Raw genomic sequence first — 18,020 nt, 5'->3', positions numbered from 1 at the left:
CTCTGAGGGCTTCAGGCAGGGAAATCGGCGTTAGCCTTGGGTTCCCCACTGCAACAGAGCCAGTGCAAAGCACTGCAGAAGGGCTGCGCTGGGCTGTGAGCACAGGGAGGCAGAGAGGAGCGGGTTCCTGTCCTGCTGCTGGGCCCCACTCAGCCCCCTGGCTGCCACCTCAGGAGGGAGGCACAGAGCCAGGATCAGCTGGGATGCAGCTCTGCCCCAGCCACGACTTCTGCTTCAGCTAACGTCTCCACCGTTTGCACACACGGAAGCTCACACTTCTGCACACGTCAGGGAAGCACCGGGCCCTGCCCCAGAACTGGAGCGATTTTCCATCTGCATGTTCACCTATGAGTAGCCCAGCCCTTCCTCCTGCCTCTAACATGGCTGCTGCAGGGAAGCACGGAGGGGGGGGATGGAAGCAGCTTTACACTAACCTTTCACTATTACCACCATGTCAAACAGAGCACTATGTCTTTCTGGATCACAGCTAAAAGGAACGAGTGACTTTTTTTTTTTTCATCTAGCTTCCTTACAAAAAAAACGAAACAAACCAACCAACCAAAAAAACCAACCACAGACATCAATATATTTTTTAAAGTAATAATTATAATACATTAGAAAGAGTCACGGAGGAAGCGTTCCACGCTGTAAACAAGAATAGCAAGTAAAACAAAAGCCAACGGTAGCAGGGCTGTCAAAGTGCACGGCCGAGCCCCGGCCTCCAGCACTGGGCCCTGCACGGCTGTGGTGTGAGGACAGGGAGCGAGGTCTGTCCCTGGCACTGGGCCCTGCAGCTCTGCTGCTGCCCACACCGCACCTGCACCATGCACTGGGCCAGGGAACAGCACAGCCTGCAGCGGGGCAGCTCGGCAGGGCCAGGAGCTGGGAGCTCCTTCCTGAGTTTGCTCACAGTCACAATGGCTTTGCTATGGGATGGAGCGGGTGAGGACGGCACTGGGACATGCACTGGAGCGAGAGCAGCTGGAAGGGAGGCAGCACCCAGAGAGCAGTGCTTGCTGCTGGCTCTCGGCAGCCCCTGGGGCGCTTCTAGCCCCCGTCCAGGCAGGATATAGCTGCTATGGAAGGCAATTGCTGCCTGTCCTGATATACTGCCCAGGTACTGTAGCGCACTAACAGCTTTCACCGCTGCACGATTGCTGATGAACACACCAATCAAACCAATTGAAGCACTTTTGCCTTAACCTCCTAACCACCTCTTACCCATGGTGTATTAAAACACAACTACTGAGCATCCATATAGCTCTTCTAAGTGCTTCACCAACAGCACTGCGTGCCCCTGGCAGCACCTGGCAGAGTAGCTGTGAGGTCAGCCCTGCACTGCACAGATGGGCAGGGAACAAGGTCTGGAGCAGAGCAGGGCTGCAGAAGCAGCATCAGGCTCCTTCCACAGCTCTACTGATAACGTGCACAAAGCACATGCACAACCTGGTAAATACCCAAAGGGACTCGGTGGATGTTTTCTTCTAGTCTCCGGGTAGGCTTTGCTATGGTGCAGCAGCCTGAGAGATGAAAATGAGAGATGAAAACTAGGTTTCAAAAGTCTCCTTTAGATCTTAGAGGAGCTTTGGCCCATGTCTGCCATTGGAGGGACAGGCAGTGGTCCCACCCGCTGTCCAAAAGGTGACATCCCCATCCCCTCTGCCACAAAGCACTGTCACATACCACTCATCTGGCCTCGAGCTCATTTCCTGCTGCTCCCATTGCTCCTTCTTGCTGAAATCCCTTCACAATGAGCTGCTGTGTGCTGGGCACATGGGTTTGGCTCGGTTCTTTCAGTGGGGTGAGCTGCCCTGCTCCCTGTGCACCTCCAGTCAGGTGGTGACATCCTGTGGACACAGTGCTGCTTGAAAAAGAAGTGCTGAAGGCTGGGATTGGCTTGGATCCCACGTGGTCCCAAGGAAGGTGGGAAAAGGACAGGACTGCAGGGCTCTCCACTGCACATAGATGCAGGGGCATCTGTCCTGTGGCGATGCATTAGGGCATCAACTTCCAAACCTCCGTACCCAGGTTTCCTTTCTTGGTTGCTGATTTCTGGCTGGGTTAAACTAGGACAAAGAAAAATTGGGGGCCGTGTACTCCCTCTTCCTAGCTTCTGTGGTGTCTCCACCCTGAAATTTTACTTGTTCAGGCACAAGCAGGCTTCAACCTGGGCACCACAATGAGACATGAACACACATCTCCAGCAGCTCACGGGCAAAGGCAAGGTGCATGACGGGGGTTTGCACTGCAGCTAAACGGTGCCCTCAGGCTCACCAGGGCAGCAGCCAATTCTGCCCTTCGGTCAGTTTGAGGCAGCAAGCCTGCTTGCTGCTCTGGACCTGCAACCCAGGCTCAACTTTCACCACCATCCTCATCACCTGGAGAACATGAAGGGTCCTCTGCTGGGGTCACAGCCAGAGCTCACCACCACCAGCTGCTAACACCTCCTCTCTGGGAGTGCAGCCAGGGGCACGGAAAGGGACTACCAGGAGAAAGGGACTTGCATAGACTGCTGGGCAGTGGTGCTTGCCTACTGGCATGCTCCAGTCCCATCTGAAGGGCTGCTGCTTCCTGCAGGTCTGGAAAAAGAAATAAAGGCCTACTGCTACAGAGGAAGGAAAGCCTCCTGCTAAGTATTTTGTACTCCACTGCCTTATGTCCATCACTGCACCCACCCTGAGCCTTGGAGCTCCATGCTGCGAGGGGGCAGGCAGCGAAGAGCACACATTAACCAGCTGTGCTGCTCTCCCCAAATGAACCCAAACACAAGCACTTCTGTCCATAGAAAGGAAACCATGGATGCAAACCAAAGCGGAGGTTGCTGGTGGCTCTGGGCTCTGCAGCCCTGGCTCTCATACCAAAGCACAGCTCTATGGGACACCACAGGCAGGCACAGCCGTGTTGAGGGCATCGTGGGGCTGGTGCCACTCCGGCCCCCAGCTCAGTCCCACACCCCACTAAAATGTCACCGACTTGGGCAGCCGTGCAGCGGGATGAGAGTCTGGGCTGAAGCTGTTCTCTGACAGGGATTTGGAAACCTGTGGGGGAAGTTTTGGTTTGGGGCTCAGGGGTGGGCGCAGTGCTTTCAGTGCATTCGGCGGTTTCTGGGTGCCTTGCTGGACCGCCCCCATGTCTGACCTGGCAGAAGGCAGCAGGGAGCTGGCAGCCAGGGGATGGGCGGCCTCTGGCCAGGGCAGTGCCACCTGCCTTCTGTTTGCCAAGTCCTGCTCAGTCACATGTGCCACGTGCAGGCGGGTGGTGGTTTTCACCACGGTATGGAGGCTGTTCCCCCTGGCCAGTGACACGCTCTCTGACAGAGCAGGCGTGCTGCTGCCCGAAGGCCTGCCTGGGGCAAGTGAGCCTAGGGCAGTGAAGCCTCGCTCAAGCGCCATCTCTGTGCCCTGCTGCAGGCCACCAAGCTCACCCGTGGACGCCGACTTGGGCAGTGAGGCCTTTGAGTCCATTCCATTCATCAGTATCACTCCATGTTGCGTCTCGCCCATATCCTCAGGGATGTCCCTCTGCAGTGCTGTGGCCTCCTCCCCATGCAGGGAGGATGCTTGTTGTTCCTCAGGTGGCCCACAAGCAGCAGGATCTGGCGTGTGGTCCATGCTGGAATGCTGCTCAGGCGGCTGGGCCTCCCCAGCTGGTGTGTCCACAGGAGCGTTTGACGCAGGGTGGAAGGAGCCCACGGAGCTGCACAGGGAGGGAGTGAAACTGGGCGACTCGCGGTGCAGCTCACGATGCTCCTCGTGCTCAACCCCATGTCCAGTGTGCAGGGTAGATTCCCCACTCCTCACAGCATCCTCCAGGCTGGTGGGGAAGGCTTGCATCTCGCTCGGCTTTGGAGATTGCCGCTGTGCCACGTCCTCTGTCGGCTGCCCCTCACTGTAGGGGAGATGTGGATGGCTGTCAGCTGCTTCATGGGCCCGGCTGCTTGGCACATCAGGAGTCCCGACGGCCGTCCCCTGGTGGCTGGGAGGCTGTGTGGTGCCCCTGTCAGAGGGGTGCTCACCCAGCAGCCCATTCTGGCCATTGGCTGCCGCACTGGCCTTCGTGTCCAGAGGGTTGAGGGAGAGCTCCAGGCCCAGGGGTCTGCGAGGGAACTCGTCAGGCTTGGCTGCACCAGAGGGAGCGATGATACGAACAAGGGAAAAATCAAAAATAAGAAATTAAGAAAATATATTAAAAATATGTAAGTAATCAAAGGGGAACAGGGGGACACGGGAGCTGCTGGTGGCTCTACCCACCAGGGGGGGGGAGGTCAAACTTCATCTTGCGCAGCTCACTCATGGACACCTGCAGCTGGTCTATGACAGCGTCATCCTCATACTGCAGCGACGCAGCAATTTTCTCCTGCAGAAATTCCCGCAGATCTTCCAGCGTCATCTTCAGCAAGCGCTCTGGGGAAGGGCAGAGAACACAGCAGGGTCAGAGCAGGGGCTCGGCTTGACTCCACAGCTCTGTTTTGGAAAGTCAACAAGTACTGGGTGCGTTGCTCTGGTTTTGACTAGGTGAAGTGTGAAATCCACTGGGCCAGGTGTCCTGATGCCCTTCTTTTCATGCTGAAGACCTGGGGCTGTGTATGCCAGCCATGCCTCCCCTCCACTTCCTCTGGGCAGCAGCTCAGCAGTAGGGGCTGGCAGCTGACGGTGGGGTGAGGGCCTATGAAGGACAGTACACAAGTTAAGGGCCATTTCTGCAAGTTCTCCTCAATACCTCTAGGAGGAGAAAAAGCTCCATGAGAAAGCCCAATGGCTGCCTCACATGCCCGCAGGCAGGGACTGGATGGGGCACTGATATGCCCCACACTACATGCTCCTCACACTCCTCAGCGCACAGATAAATTTCAATGCCAGGCTGAAACTGCTGTCTGCCATCAGAATTAAAATTTTCTGGAGGCAGCGGCCGTGCAGAAGTTGTTCCAGCCAGAAGCAAATCACTGCCTTTGGATGGCAGCACAAGCTTAGGCTAACCCGTGCACCGTATCCCTTGGTTAGCAGCTACGTGGCAGCTCGTGCTCCGCTCACTGCCTGCCCACCACACAAAACACTTACTTTTGTGCAGCTTGAGAATGGTGTAAGCCATGGCTGTCAGGACCCGCTCTCCCTCCAGGATGTAGATGTCCCACAGCCGCAAGGTGAGGGTGAAAGGTGTCTGTTCCCAACATAAACAAAAGCATCCTGTTAGCACCAAGGTAGTGACACTACAGGCTGACAGCACAGAGGTCAGCAGTGTGACTGTGTCCCCTTGCACTGAAACACACCCCACAGTAAGGCGTCTGTAATGCAAACCCTTATTTTGTAATCTCTGGCTTAAAGCTAACAAACCTGATAGCTTTTGATGGACCTCCTTTCAACGTCAGCAAAAGGTTCTGATCAACACCAGGTCCCATTCTGACAAACAGGAGTGAACTTGTATTCAAAATGATAGAGCATCTCCCAGGGACGTCAGCCAGCATTTACGGCACATCACCACTAATGAAATTCATATTGGTCTTACTGGGACATTAAAGTTTGGTTTTAGGATGCTACACCTGCTCTCCAGAGTTCAGTGCAACTGATCTCGGCAGCTCTTGTACAGCTGTTGCTAAGGGAATTCTGCATTTTGTACAGCTTGTAGTGACAACAAGGCTCTGCATGCACACATCTGAGCTCACTCCCAAGAGGCTGGCCTCTGCTTTACAGGAGGCAGGGAAGCAGAAAATTGAGACTGTGGACACACAGACGTGCTAAATGTCAACTGGTCTTGATCTGTTGTTCATGTGTGCAAACAAAAGGCTGCCCAAAAAATAAGGCAGTCTTGGCTTGGCCTTGGACAAATCAAGGTAATTTTCTCATGCTTTCACGTCTCCAGTGCGTGGCCTACTAATTTATGTGCAACTGCTGTAGTGCAATTTGTTCAGGTTTATGCCTCAAGCTCTTCCCCATACATGTTTCCAGAGCCCAAGTGATGTTAATTGCCCTCACACGGCTGCAGTAGAGCAGGGAGGAAGAACGGTTCTCCCCACGCATGTGGCTGCTGAAGGATGCTTGTCACTCTCTGTGAATGACAGGCAGTTAGCTTCTTAGCTTCTCCATTGTTGAATTTTCTGCCTTATGAGAGTATGCATAATATTCCGCCTTATATATTACTACAAGAATTTTAAAATTATGTGATTTTTTTCCACAGTTAGCGAGCAGAAAACCCAGACAGATTTGGCATGCAGGGGTGGCAGAGCAGAACGCAGCCCACGGGGTTCTCACCCGGTCAATGAAGCACTGCAGGAACCACTTGGTGGTGTAAATCCCTGTCGTCATCTGCTCCTTGTCCTAGGATGAGACAGTAAGCAGAGACGCACGTTTCAGCTTGAGCAATCTGTGGGACTTATCTACAGCCTGCCAGGCTCCAGCCACGCCACAACTTCAGGGAATGATTCCTAAGAGCTTCTCTGCCTTAATCTCTGCTCCGCGGATTTACGGAAAGCTCCCAGGAACCAAACCCACCAAACCCATGTACTCCACAGAGATCAACATTGGAGTTTCCATAGCGATTCCCATCCTGCCCTCTTGGAGAACACAGAAATGAGGAACCCCAAGCATCCCACAAGCAAACCCACACCTGCAGAGCCCAGCCAGTTGTGCTCATTCCTCTTTGGCCCCCCCCATTAACTCCACCTCCGAAACCTTCAACCTAGGCAGAGTTATTTGAGTTTATGCCATCCACCTCCCGCTCATTTTTTCTCCCCAGTGGCTATAATTAAGTGAAAACACGTTCTGGCTCTGTTCCACTGGCATGGCTGGGGCTGGCCCTCTGGCAGCAAGAGACAGGAGCTGTCTCAGAGGATAGCTGTTCCTGGAGCTGAGCCACCAAACCCCTGGGAGCACCAGAAGCTCTTAGCAGCCTGACCAATGAATACTGAATGTCTAAAGCAAATGCAAGGGGGGGAAAAAGGGAGCAGGTGTTACAAAGCAGTCTCCGCAGCCTTCGACCACAGTTGACATGCCCTGTAGACACCCCTCCAGCCTCTGAATGTCATGCCAGCTGCTCAACCTGTGCAGCCTTCAGATTTTAGCAGTCCCTGCACCCATGACAACCAGCAAGCAAATGGTAGCCATTCCCCTCAGCAAGATTCATGGAAAAAACAGCTTAAATGCTTGCCCTTGTGTGGCTGAAGCATAGGGTTAGAATTATGTTCAGTTTTGCATACGTTTGGCAGAGCATCACGCTACTTGCTTTGCCATTAAATGTGACTTTGTGAAGGATTGATAACAAAGAGATACCATGTGCTTCTTCAGTTTCGGAAAGAGTTTGCTTAAAATCTGCTCGTGATGAGCTTGAAATCTCTGCAGCTTTGGGAACCCGGGAATAAAGAAACCTGAGCAAAAAAAGACAAGAGGAAAAAATTAGAGGAGCTGGGAGGAGGGGTCATGGGGCAGCCCGATGTTGTAGACATTTATCCCCTGTGCATCTGTGCCAGCAAGGATGCAGCACAAGCCTGCTATCTGGAAGGAGATGTGCTCAGCAAGCCTACAACAAGCTTCTTCCTGCTTTGCACCCGAAAACCATAGAATCATAGAGAAAGCACTGCTTTAGCAGGGAGCATCAAAGCTAGACCAGGCTGGGTGTAGGCTTCTTCACAGAGCCATCCACAGTTGTCAGACCATCAGGGCTGGCCGCTTGCTCCTGAAATTGCCCTCTGTGCACAAATGACTGCTAACCACAAGATGAAAGGAACTTTAATGTGGTTGAACCAAAATAATACAACCCATTCAGTGGAACTGCATCTTCATAGAAACTTAAGGGCATGTAGCTCACGGCATATTGAAACCAAAGTGTCGTGCAGTGTTCTTGGATGCACTTCTGTTAGACTTCTTATAAACCTGTAAGCTTGAGTTAAATGACTGCCAAGGGCAAAGCACTTTGGAGGGGAGATATCACCTATATAACTGCATTAATTATAGAGCACTAGAGGCTGGTGCTGATAAACTACATTCTTCTCTTGAGCCTGTCTGCCTGAAGCAGAGCTCAGCTCTATGCTCAGTTTATGCAGCCACGTAATTAAGCCATGCTCACTTTAAGCAAGTACCTAAGGAGAAACAAGGCTCTCCTGGCCAAATTACACAGCAGACTACAGCCTCCTCTCAGCAAGCCCCACAGCAAGAGTTGCTGCCCACATCCCGGCCACCCTTACCATGCATCGCATGCTTCTGGTTGGTCAGAAGCTGTGCCAGTGCCCAGAACGCATCTTCTTCATTCAAGTACATCAGCAGGATGGCTGCGATCTGACTCATCCCCTGGCAGTAGCTCACCTCCTGCAAGAGCAAGGGGCACACGTGCTGCATGCTGCCTGTGGCTCTCTGCAACCCTATCAGACTCTCATGATTTGTTACTGGCGAAAAGGGGCACGTGGGGAAGACCTGGAGATGGGAGCATATGGATCCTGGGCCCCTCTGTTATCAGAAACCCAGCTTGCCTGCATCTCCCATTCTCCTCTAAGTTCTGTCCCAGTTTTCAGGTATTTACTGTTTATTCTCCAGTTTACAGTTCCCATATGCCTACAGTGTCTGCCATATGGTCTACACCATCCCACCTGCAAGGCTTTAAGATTTCCAGGCACTCCACATGATGGTTAAAACCAGCACACAAACCATTCTCCCTCTTTTTCCCAGACTAAAACAAGAGCCCCGCTCTGAGCCAGGCCTTTAAAAAGCCCTTTGAATTTGTGCTATCTGCTGAACAGCATCTTCCAAAGGTTTACCCAAGATTTTAAGGATGCCAGACCTGTGAGACAGATCAGTGAGCAGTCGTTCCTTTGACTGCCACCTGAAGTCACTTGTGCCTCCTTGCAACGGAGGCAGTGCACTCAGCAGCCAGTTTAGACCTATTCTGCCCAAGCATCACAGCAGTCCATGCACACCAGCATCAGAACTTCAGCTGGCGTGACTCTGCCTGAGATACACACAGCTGCTGGATGTATATACGTGTATCAGGACAAGGCTTTCACTGTAACTGGATTAGCTTACTACTTACAGTGTTGTACACTGAGTATGCCGACAGGACGTGGAACAATGCCTGTTGCCTGCGGAGAAAGAAAGGACATTAAAATGTGCCACCCATACAAACTGAGCTCAACACACCTGTGTGTCAGGTCTGGAAGGGGGACAATGGTTTTCCTGTAGTCTGGAAGCCACTGAGGCACCAAATGCTTTAATCCCAGGGGAAACAACGTCACCTTTCCATTAGCAGGCTTCTCCCTTCTGTCTCTGCTAAGGGAGTCATCACTGTATGGATATGCAGTACAGTGCATATGGTATGCACACTGTATGTAGGGCACCTCTCCAAACCCATCCATCACAGAGGCCACGTACGTTTCATCCTGCTCCACAGGGACTCCCCACAAGCCCTCTGCACTTGCAAGCCCAGCACCTCCACGGCCAAAGCACCACAACAGACTGATGTGCCAGGCTCCAGAACTGGGGCTGAGCATGGTCCAAGGTGGATCTGCCCAAAAAGAGAGCTCAACAGCTGAATCCAATGCCCGCAGCCCAAGCCTTGTCATGTGCCCCTCAAGCGGTACTCACTTCACACCATAGCGATCCCGAAACATGATGTGGTTTCGGAAGGTGCGGTTAACATCCAGATCTATCTGCTTGATTTCTGAGGACCAGCTCTTTGCCTGTTGTTTCATTTGCTGGAAGGGAGAGTGGCAGACAAGAAGAAGGGGTCAGACATCATCTAAGCCTGCACTGCTTGATATGCAGCCATCTCCCCGCGGTAGAAGTGGCAGCCTGTGAGATGCAGAGCCACTGAGGAGCAATCCCAGCAGCGAGCAGTGACCTGGGGGTGAAGGGATGAAGAACAGCGACCAAACCGAACACAAGCTTGTCCTCCCACCGAGGCAGAGCAACTGTAGCTCAGCAGCACGTGTGCCTGCACAGCAGGACGTGGACCAGCACATCTTACCAGCCCCAAAACCCCTTGCACAGAGATAGCACTGCTTTGGCTCATCCCATTGTGCAGCCTCTTGCTTGCCCCTACATCCACAACACAGGATTCTTCATGGCACCCAGCCTGGCACTCTCTCTGGGCTGTAACAAAGCTTCAAGTCCTCTGCTGGTGCTTGAGGAATGATGCATACCCAAAGCAAACAAACAGATGCATGCATGCCAACAACACTGAGCTCTTCAGAGGCTCAGTCATAACGAAGTCCAAAGTACTGAGACTTCAACTCCTCTGGAAAGTCATCCTTACTCCCCATGCAGAAGAGAATCATGTTACTTTTGAGGAATCCTAGAACAGTAGTTCTGGGATAATTTCTTGGATCGGTGCAAATTTTAAGGAACTGGCTAAGTCCAGACCTGAATCTAAGCTCAAAACAGAATCCTCACATTTCCCTATGCTAGCTAATCATTTAAGGCAGTGTTGCACAGAAAGGACTAAAGTCCACTGCAAAAAAAACCACAAAAAACCAAAAGCAAACTAGACTGAAAGCTAAGCCCATCTGAATAACGAGTGCACTCCAGAGTTCAAGAGTGGACACACAGACATCAGGAAACATTTCTTTACCATGAGGGTGGTCAAACACTGGGACAGACTTCCTAATGAGGTGGTGATACCCTACGCCTGTCAGTGCTCGGGAGGGATTCGAGCAATGCCCACCAGCCCTGCCCAACCCATGGCACTAATCCAGCACAGTGGGGCCAGGCACAGCCAATGCTCCTCAGGAATTTTAAGTCTAACCATGAAAGCAACATGAAAGGGAGGAGCAACAGCACAGGGCTGCTTCTGAATTATTGCCTGCACTAGACAAGGCAAGGTAGCAAATATGACAGTGAAATGATGATCAGATAAATGCTATCATCTCACGGCATTAAATCCTGTACTTCCAGCACTTCTCCCTGCCCTTCACAACGCACAGTCTGCCTGAAGTAACACAATGGCTCACACACATCTGTCACTTGAGTTCAGATTTCCCCACATTTCCCTCCAGTTTTCCCTATCAGAACAGCACAGACCTCTCTCTCAAAGCCTGTAACTAACTGTACTTTGGCATCTTCTGACTTCTCCCAATGGGTCATCCTCAAGGCACACAGGATGTGTTTCCACCACCGTTTGCCCCAAAAAGATGCAGCAGCCATGGGGCCAGTCTCTGGAGGTCAATGGGCTGAGGCCTGACTCAGTCCCTTCCAAAAGCAAAATCCCTCCACCAGGATGTGCCTCTGGAGCTAATTAACAAGAGAGATAATTGCTAGCGGCAGGTGGCACCAAAGAGGAGGAGGATTAAGACGAGCTTTTAGGGGGGGTTGAGCACAGCAAAGCCTATTAATCCTGAAGCTCCTGCTTACTGCAGACTCTCCTCTGAAGCACAGATAAACTCCTTGTGACTTTCATTTCTTTGGATCGTTTCCCTGCCTGCACAGCACCAGCTTCTTGGGAGGGAGCATGATAAGAAACTACGTTATTATAGGCAGCTTCATTATCCCTGCTTATTGCTGTGATCCCAACCCATGTTCCCCGCGCCCCCTCATGTGAATCCATCCCGGCAGCACTTCACTATTAACATCCATGCTTGACTGGCTGTAATAAGAATTAGCCTCATCCTGTGTAATAGGCAGGGATTTTAGAAGCGCCTGCACCTCCTGGAAATGGAACTTTAATTTCTGCCTCCAAAAGGCAACAGCCTCTGCAGCACCCCAGTGCTCACCATTATGAGAAACGTTTGCAGGCTCTTAAGGCAAGCTGAGGTCTGCTAGGAAAGCGTGTGCCACCCCTACTGCGAAGGAGCCTGCTTGGTCTGAGCTATGCTAATGCAAGCTAATTGTGAAACGAGGTAGGAAAAGAAGCCAGGCAGCATAAAGCAGCCTTAAGGTTTGATGTGAAAAATAGAAGAAATACAGCAAGCACCACTGCTTGAATTTCTGTTCAATGCACAACACAGAAATTGCTTATTTGATACCAATGAATCCACAGAAAAGTCTGCAGGATGAAGAGCTCTGGTTGGAAGCAATGCAAGAAGGACCTTGCTCCTATCTGCAGAAGAAAGAATGGAAATTGATTTTTAATAGAGACTTTCAAGATAGTACTGCTATAATAATGACTGAAGATAAAAGGAATACACCAGCTGCTTCAATGCAAGCCATTTCAATGCTTGCCAACAACTTCCAGCTGAATATCTAAGTTAAAAACTAATCAAAAGGCTTTCTAGACTGTCCTCACCCCACTGTAATTGGCTTTCTTGACTAGCAACCCTTTATAGAATGGTTCAAGGCTTCTGATCTTGCTGCATACTTCACAGTGCAATGAGTAACATTTTGAAGTCCACAGAGAGGTCTGGACCACCTACACCTAGTGGCTACCTGCTCCAAGTGCTCTGGGCTACTACACAGACCGGCAGCTTGGGGAACCACAGCCAGCAACTTCATTGAGCTGTCTGCTCTTGTTCCCAAAGATGCAGTAACACCAACAGCTCCTTCACCAGCTGCCTGCACAGAACACGTGGGAGCAGCACACTGGGGAAGCAGCTGGCCAGCAGTCCCCAACCCGACAAACACATAGATAAGGAATTTATCCTCCTTTCTCAGCCCTTGCTAACTTTAAGCCTTTCCTTCTCAGAGTTCTCAGCAGGTCACTGCAGGGATTCAGCCCAGCCACCAGCGCAGGTTGCACCCTCCCTATCCCCAAAAGCTTCCCCATAGGGATCCCCCGCTTCCCCCCCTGCCCATCGCAGATGCAGATTCCCGTGTCCTTAGTGGGTCCACTACTGGTCCACCCTGCCCTCCCACAGCAGCCCAGGCACCTCCCTCCCCACTCGCTCTTGTGCTGGTTCCATACCTCATACTTTCCTTCATTCTCCTTCTTCATCTTCTCAACGTCCAGCAGCAGTGACCAGACCTGGCCTCGCACCTGGAGCGGAATGCCTTTGTACACTCGCCGACACATCTGCCATGAGGAAAAGGCATGCGCTGTTAGTGTGCTGCAGAACAGCTGTGCTCACATGGCACAGCAGCAGCCCTCTTGTCTGTTCTTGTATAGAGAGGCGTTTCCAGTCTGATGAGTGGGCTGGGCACCTGCAGCCATCAAAGACATCTATTTAGCCAAAATCCAGACACATCTCACGCTTTTGAGCTCTCTAGAAGAGCTGGGCACAGACCATCCGTTGTAGGTGTAGCTCTTACATTTCTCCTAGTCAACCTGCCCTTGGACTCCTCCTCTCAATGTCTCCTGGAACCAGAAGCAGTACCTTTGGCTTTGCAAGCCTTTGGTCTGAACTGGTGTGGCCACTTTTACCTGGATCCTCAAGGACTAGGAGATACATTTCCCCTGGGAGAGGAGAGCCCTCACACAAGTCAGAGATGCATCCACAGCAACACCTGAAGGCAAGTGGCAGGCTACACCAAGGGCTCTCGTGCTGGAGAAGATAACAGCCCACATGTATCCCTCAAGCAAGGACAGGGATCAAACAAACGCGTGAGTGTCCCCCCTTCTAACTCCATGTGTTCGCTTTATGCCTTTCACAGATGCCTCTTTCCTTTTTCTTGTCATAAGGCCCTCTTTCTCTGAACAGACTATTACATTTCAATAGGAAACAGAAAAAAAGAGCTTTTTGTTCCATTCCTGACTTCTCCCATTAAAAGAACTTAAAAAGAAAAAAAAAAAATGCTTTATGTCTGAATATTTTCCATGCTTGCACTCATCCCACCCCCTTGAAACGTCTTGCAGCTGCACTACAGAACCAACTGCAGCATTCTTCCAGGTTCCTGGGGACCCCAAGGCTGCACAGGCCCAGGCTCCAGCTGCAGGGGCTTATGTTAGGATGCAGGGATCCCCTCAGTCCCCTAAAGGGACTGAAGGACCATATAGGACAGGGCAGAGCAGCAGCTCTATGCCCCACTGAGCACAATCCATTCCTGCTGTCTGGCTTAAACTTATCTGATCTCCCCCCAAATCCCTCTTTTCCCATAAGCTTTGTGCAAGAGAAGGCCTATGACTCGAGGAGAAGCATCAAACCACACAGTGGTTTGATCAGCAGATCAGCAGGAGGTTTTCTCATCGTGGACCTGCAATGTTGCCTTTGCATCCCTGGCGCTAAGCAGAACATCTGCTGCAGTCCCTTCTCCTTCCTGGCACACACCACACCATCAGCTTCCTCTCTTCTCACCGGAGTTTTTAACACAGTCCCTGCCCCAGATCTGCTGCTCACTGTTCCAGGCAGTCTCACTTGCTCTGAAGGTCCTACACACACCCCAGAACACCATACTCTACAGAAGCCCTTTGCGAGACTCTCAGCTAACACCAGGAAAGAACTACCAAGATGTGTGCACAGAGGGAGGCCTCCAACCACCCAGTGATGGCCCATCTTTTAGGGTATATTACTACTTCAGGGTCTGCCAAAATTAGCAAGGAAGAAACACAATGTGTACGTGGAACAATGCAATTACATGAACCACTCAATCAAAGTCAAACTGGAGAGGAAAATCATAGAATCATGGAATCATTGGAATTGGAAGGGACCTTTAAAGGCCATCTAGTCTGATTCCCCTGCAATGAACACGGTTATCTACACTAGATAGGTGCTCAGACCCCCAGTTCAGTCTGACCCTGAATGTCTCCCAGGACAGTGCATCCACCAGCTTTCTGGGCAACAAGGAGCCCATGAAAGCCTGGCTTATAACTTTGTGAAGCATAAGCTGAGACAGAAAGAAGAAAAATGGAGCATGTACCCATTTAGTTAACAATCATCCCACGATTTGTTTGTTTCCAGAGTATTAGGAAAGAGTGGCTGACAGTCACCAAGGTAGAGCAAGCTCAGCTCTGTGGGAAGAAAATTATTTTGTTTTGAATTCTCAGAGCTGTTATTGTTATACTTTAACAAGTGTGGCATATATAGTAAATGTCTCTAATGATTTTCTCTGCACAAGAGTGCAGCAGAAACAAAGGAGTTACAAAACATGCTGAGATGAAAACGAACTAAAATGCCTCTCTACTATTTATCCAAAGGGTTTCCTCCTCCCACCACTTCCAGAAGTGCAAGTGATAAAACCTCAGTGTTGTGAATCACGGAGAGGGAAAATGAGTAATTTTCCTTTGTCGTGAGACTTGAAGGAAAACAGGGAAGTTATCATTAACAGCAGCAATTATGTGGGAAGCAGAGTGCAGGTGACAGCAGCTGCTGCCCTGCATGAAAATGAAGTACCCTCCCAACTCACCATCTTTTGGCTCTAATAAACTGCTCAATGCTTGCAGCTGTGAAAAGAACACCAGGACCACAGCCCAAGCAGACTGACACAAAGAGGGCAGGGAGAACAAACCCCATCGCACCTCACAAGTGGAGGTGCTGGGAGCTGAAGTGGTGGCTCCACAGCTTTCACCAGAGGGGTGGACCCCAGTGTCTAGGGGAATCTCCACTGCCCTGAGGCACATCATGAGGACAACGTGGCTGTGGCAGAGACCATTTGCTACAACCCCTTCCTTTCGTGGAAGCAGAACAGCAGGGATGAAGCCTGACTTGGCCCAACTCTGCCATGACAAAGGTCTGCAGGCTGTTCCTAGCAGGAGCAGATTACTCCCTGCTGGGGGTCTGTGCCAGTCAACACAGAGCCCTGATTCATCCTAAACCGCTTTGTTGGCACGCATCGGATTAAGAACCCAGCACCTCAGTGACCTTTAACAGAGACAAGGCCATGACTGTGTGCAGACAGGCTTTGCTAAGAACCTGACATCCCCAGCCAAAGACACCCCTCTCCAAAGTCCTAACGCAACAAGCAGTGAGCATGCTGTGCACAGATCACATCACCTCCACAGCTGTCAGTCCCCCAGGACTGATAACTCCTGCTTGAAATCCAGTTATTTCAAAGCTACAATGAAGAAATTAGCTTGCTATCAAGAAGCACTCAGTGTAGCATTTTTCCCTTGAACTACTGTGCATATGCTTACATGGCACCATCAGGGCAATTCCTAGAATCCTAGAAATGATAACATGGATTTAGAACAGCAGTGAATGGAGCACAAATCCCCCAGCACTGCTGTGCTGCACCCTGAGCCACACAACACAACACTTCTCTGCAAATCGTCACGTGTTGGCTCTGTGGAACTCTGTGCCCTTAGCATGGACTCATTTATTTCCACAGCATTTCCCCTGTGAAGTCAGTAAGGCTGCTCGTACAGCCAGGAACAAGCACCGTGACATCAGCCTAACCACATCCCTGCTAGAACGGTGCTGGTATCATTTGTGTGTGCTTCTGGAATTAAGTCGTAGTGCTGCAAAGCATGCCTAGAACAGCTCTGCAAACAGATCCGACGTGGTGCTGAGCATGAGGAGTCCCAGGGCACTGCTTTAATTAAGGCAATCCTATCTGCTGCTCATCTTGAAACACATCATACCAGGAGTGATTTGAAGTGCAGGCAGGCCACCTTGGGCTAGGGGGATGTCAGAGGCTGCCTGCTGAGGGCTCTGTCTCTTATAGTCAGCAACCACATCACGTAGACAGGGGCCAGTAGCAGGTGGGAATGCATGCTAGAAATTGAGCTAAGGTCAATCAGGCTTGGAGACAGGCAGCATCCCCAGGGAGGGTGCAGCATTCTGCAGAGGTGGCAGAGCAGGAAGCCTCTGTGGGTGCTCTTGGGGCAGCTTTGGTAGTTTTCTGTACTACTCGTTGCACACTGCAGGAGCCTGTGCCGCTGTGACTCAAGCTGGGAATGGTGTGAGCTGCCCATTCCAAAATAGACAAGCCAAGGCAACAACCTGAGCTCCATGCCGACATTGAAAAACACACATGGTAGCACAGTGAGTCCAGAGTCCTCCTGAACAGACTGTGTCAAGACCAAGGACAAAGAGATGGCGCCTGTCTTCAGTACTCTTCAGAAATTTCTTCGTAAGATGAAATCTGAGTCCTTTCTTTACAATCCTTTAAGTTCCACGCCTGAGCTGTGTTAGCCATCAGCTCATGACAACACCAACCTCCAGGCAGCTTCTGTGCTGCCAATCAAGCACTGGGCTGTACAGCTCTAAGACTGCAGCATCTTTCCTCCAAAACAGCAATGCAGATGGTGGTGTGCTCCATGCAAGGGACTGACAGGGATGGAAAACACATCCAGGTAAAGGTACTTTTCTGTGTTTCTCAAGGTCTTGTTCCTTGCTGCTCCACACTGAGCTCCACAGGGTAGCTCTGATACATGCACTGATGGTAACAGCAGCAGCACAAAGCTTCCTGCGGCAGTGCCAGCAGGCTGCCAGGCCTGATTCAAAGCTGCTTTGTGCTCTTTGGCTTCATGCTCTCCCAGGCTGCCGCCAAGCACTGTGCCTCAGCCGCTGGGGGGGCTGACGCTGAGCGCCAGGGCTCAAGTTCTACAGGGGACAATGCCACTTCTGTGTCCTGGAGTGAGGGACTGTTCACAGGCTGTTATAAATAGCAATGTCATTTATTCCTTTACACTCTCTGACACAGGGACCTGTGAGTGGCTTGCTGTTGGATGGCCGGTCAAGCACCTCTCCAGCCTTCAGCTGAAAGTCAGCAAGCAGCCAGGTCATACAAATCCTGCTCTTTGGTGCTTCCTAGGATCAACCCTGGGGCTGGACATGGGAATCCTATCGCTTGGACAAAGGACCAAAGCAGTTGGTTTATCCTGTACACCTTCAGCACCTGAACTTCTTGTAGGCCCACCCGAGCTGACACAGGAGAGCCAAGCTGTGCTTGACACACTCCAAACACAACAGGGCCCACTGGGATTCCCTGAACACTGTTGGAATTTGGTATTATGTCCACGAGGCCACAGAACAATTAATGCTAAGTTCTAATTAGAGAAGTCAAGGCCACAGGAGAGCCTCCATTTTTGCCACCCACAGAACAGCACTGATGAAGAAAATAATTATAACAGCACTGAAACGAGAAGAGGGACTAAAACATCCCAAGCTTATCTTCAGTACCATTCTTGTTATAACAAAAATAAGATTTTTATTTAACAGAAGAGGAGCCTACTGCTGTTCTTTGGTTGGGTGAACTTCAAATTGCTCCAGGCTGCCAGTGATGAGGGAAGAGGAT

At 51.1% G+C, this 18,020-nt stretch overlaps 1 protein-coding gene across 6 annotated transcripts in view; it reads right to left on the bottom strand.

Moving 5' to 3' along the window:
* Positions 1–562: 562 nt before the first annotated feature.
* LOC122187242 (USP6 N-terminal-like protein) overlaps positions 563–18,020 on the bottom strand; it is a 66,592-nt gene continuing 49,134 nt past the window's right edge. For all 6 annotated transcript variants that reach the window (XM_042884571.1, XM_042884572.1, XM_042884569.1 and 3 more), the window contains 9 exons: positions 12,814–12,921; positions 9,564–9,673; positions 9,013–9,061; positions 8,174–8,294; positions 7,263–7,357; positions 6,246–6,311; positions 5,058–5,157; positions 4,251–4,403; positions 563–4,120 (listed from right to left, as the gene is read on the bottom strand). In XM_042884571.1, the coding sequence (XP_042740505.1) occupies positions 2,958–4,120; positions 4,251–4,403; positions 5,058–5,157; positions 6,246–6,311; positions 7,263–7,357; positions 8,174–8,294; positions 9,013–9,061; positions 9,564–9,673; positions 12,814–12,921 (1,965 nt within the window). In that variant the 3' untranslated portion in view covers positions 563–2,957. The remainder of the gene's footprint in view (positions 4,121–4,250; positions 4,404–5,057; positions 5,158–6,245; positions 6,312–7,262; positions 7,358–8,173; positions 8,295–9,012; positions 9,062–9,563; positions 9,674–12,813; positions 12,922–18,020) is intronic.

Source organism: Lagopus leucura, unplaced genomic scaffold (genome assembly GCF_019238085.1).
Source record: "Lagopus leucura isolate 7727_CA_CO unplaced genomic scaffold, USGS_WTPT01 Super-Scaffold_100044, whole genome shotgun sequence".
NCBI classification, from domain to species: domain Eukaryota; kingdom Metazoa; phylum Chordata; class Aves; order Galliformes; family Phasianidae; genus Lagopus; species Lagopus leucura.
Note: the sequence above shows the minus strand (reverse complement) of the source record. Positions and strands in the feature narration are given on the sequence as shown.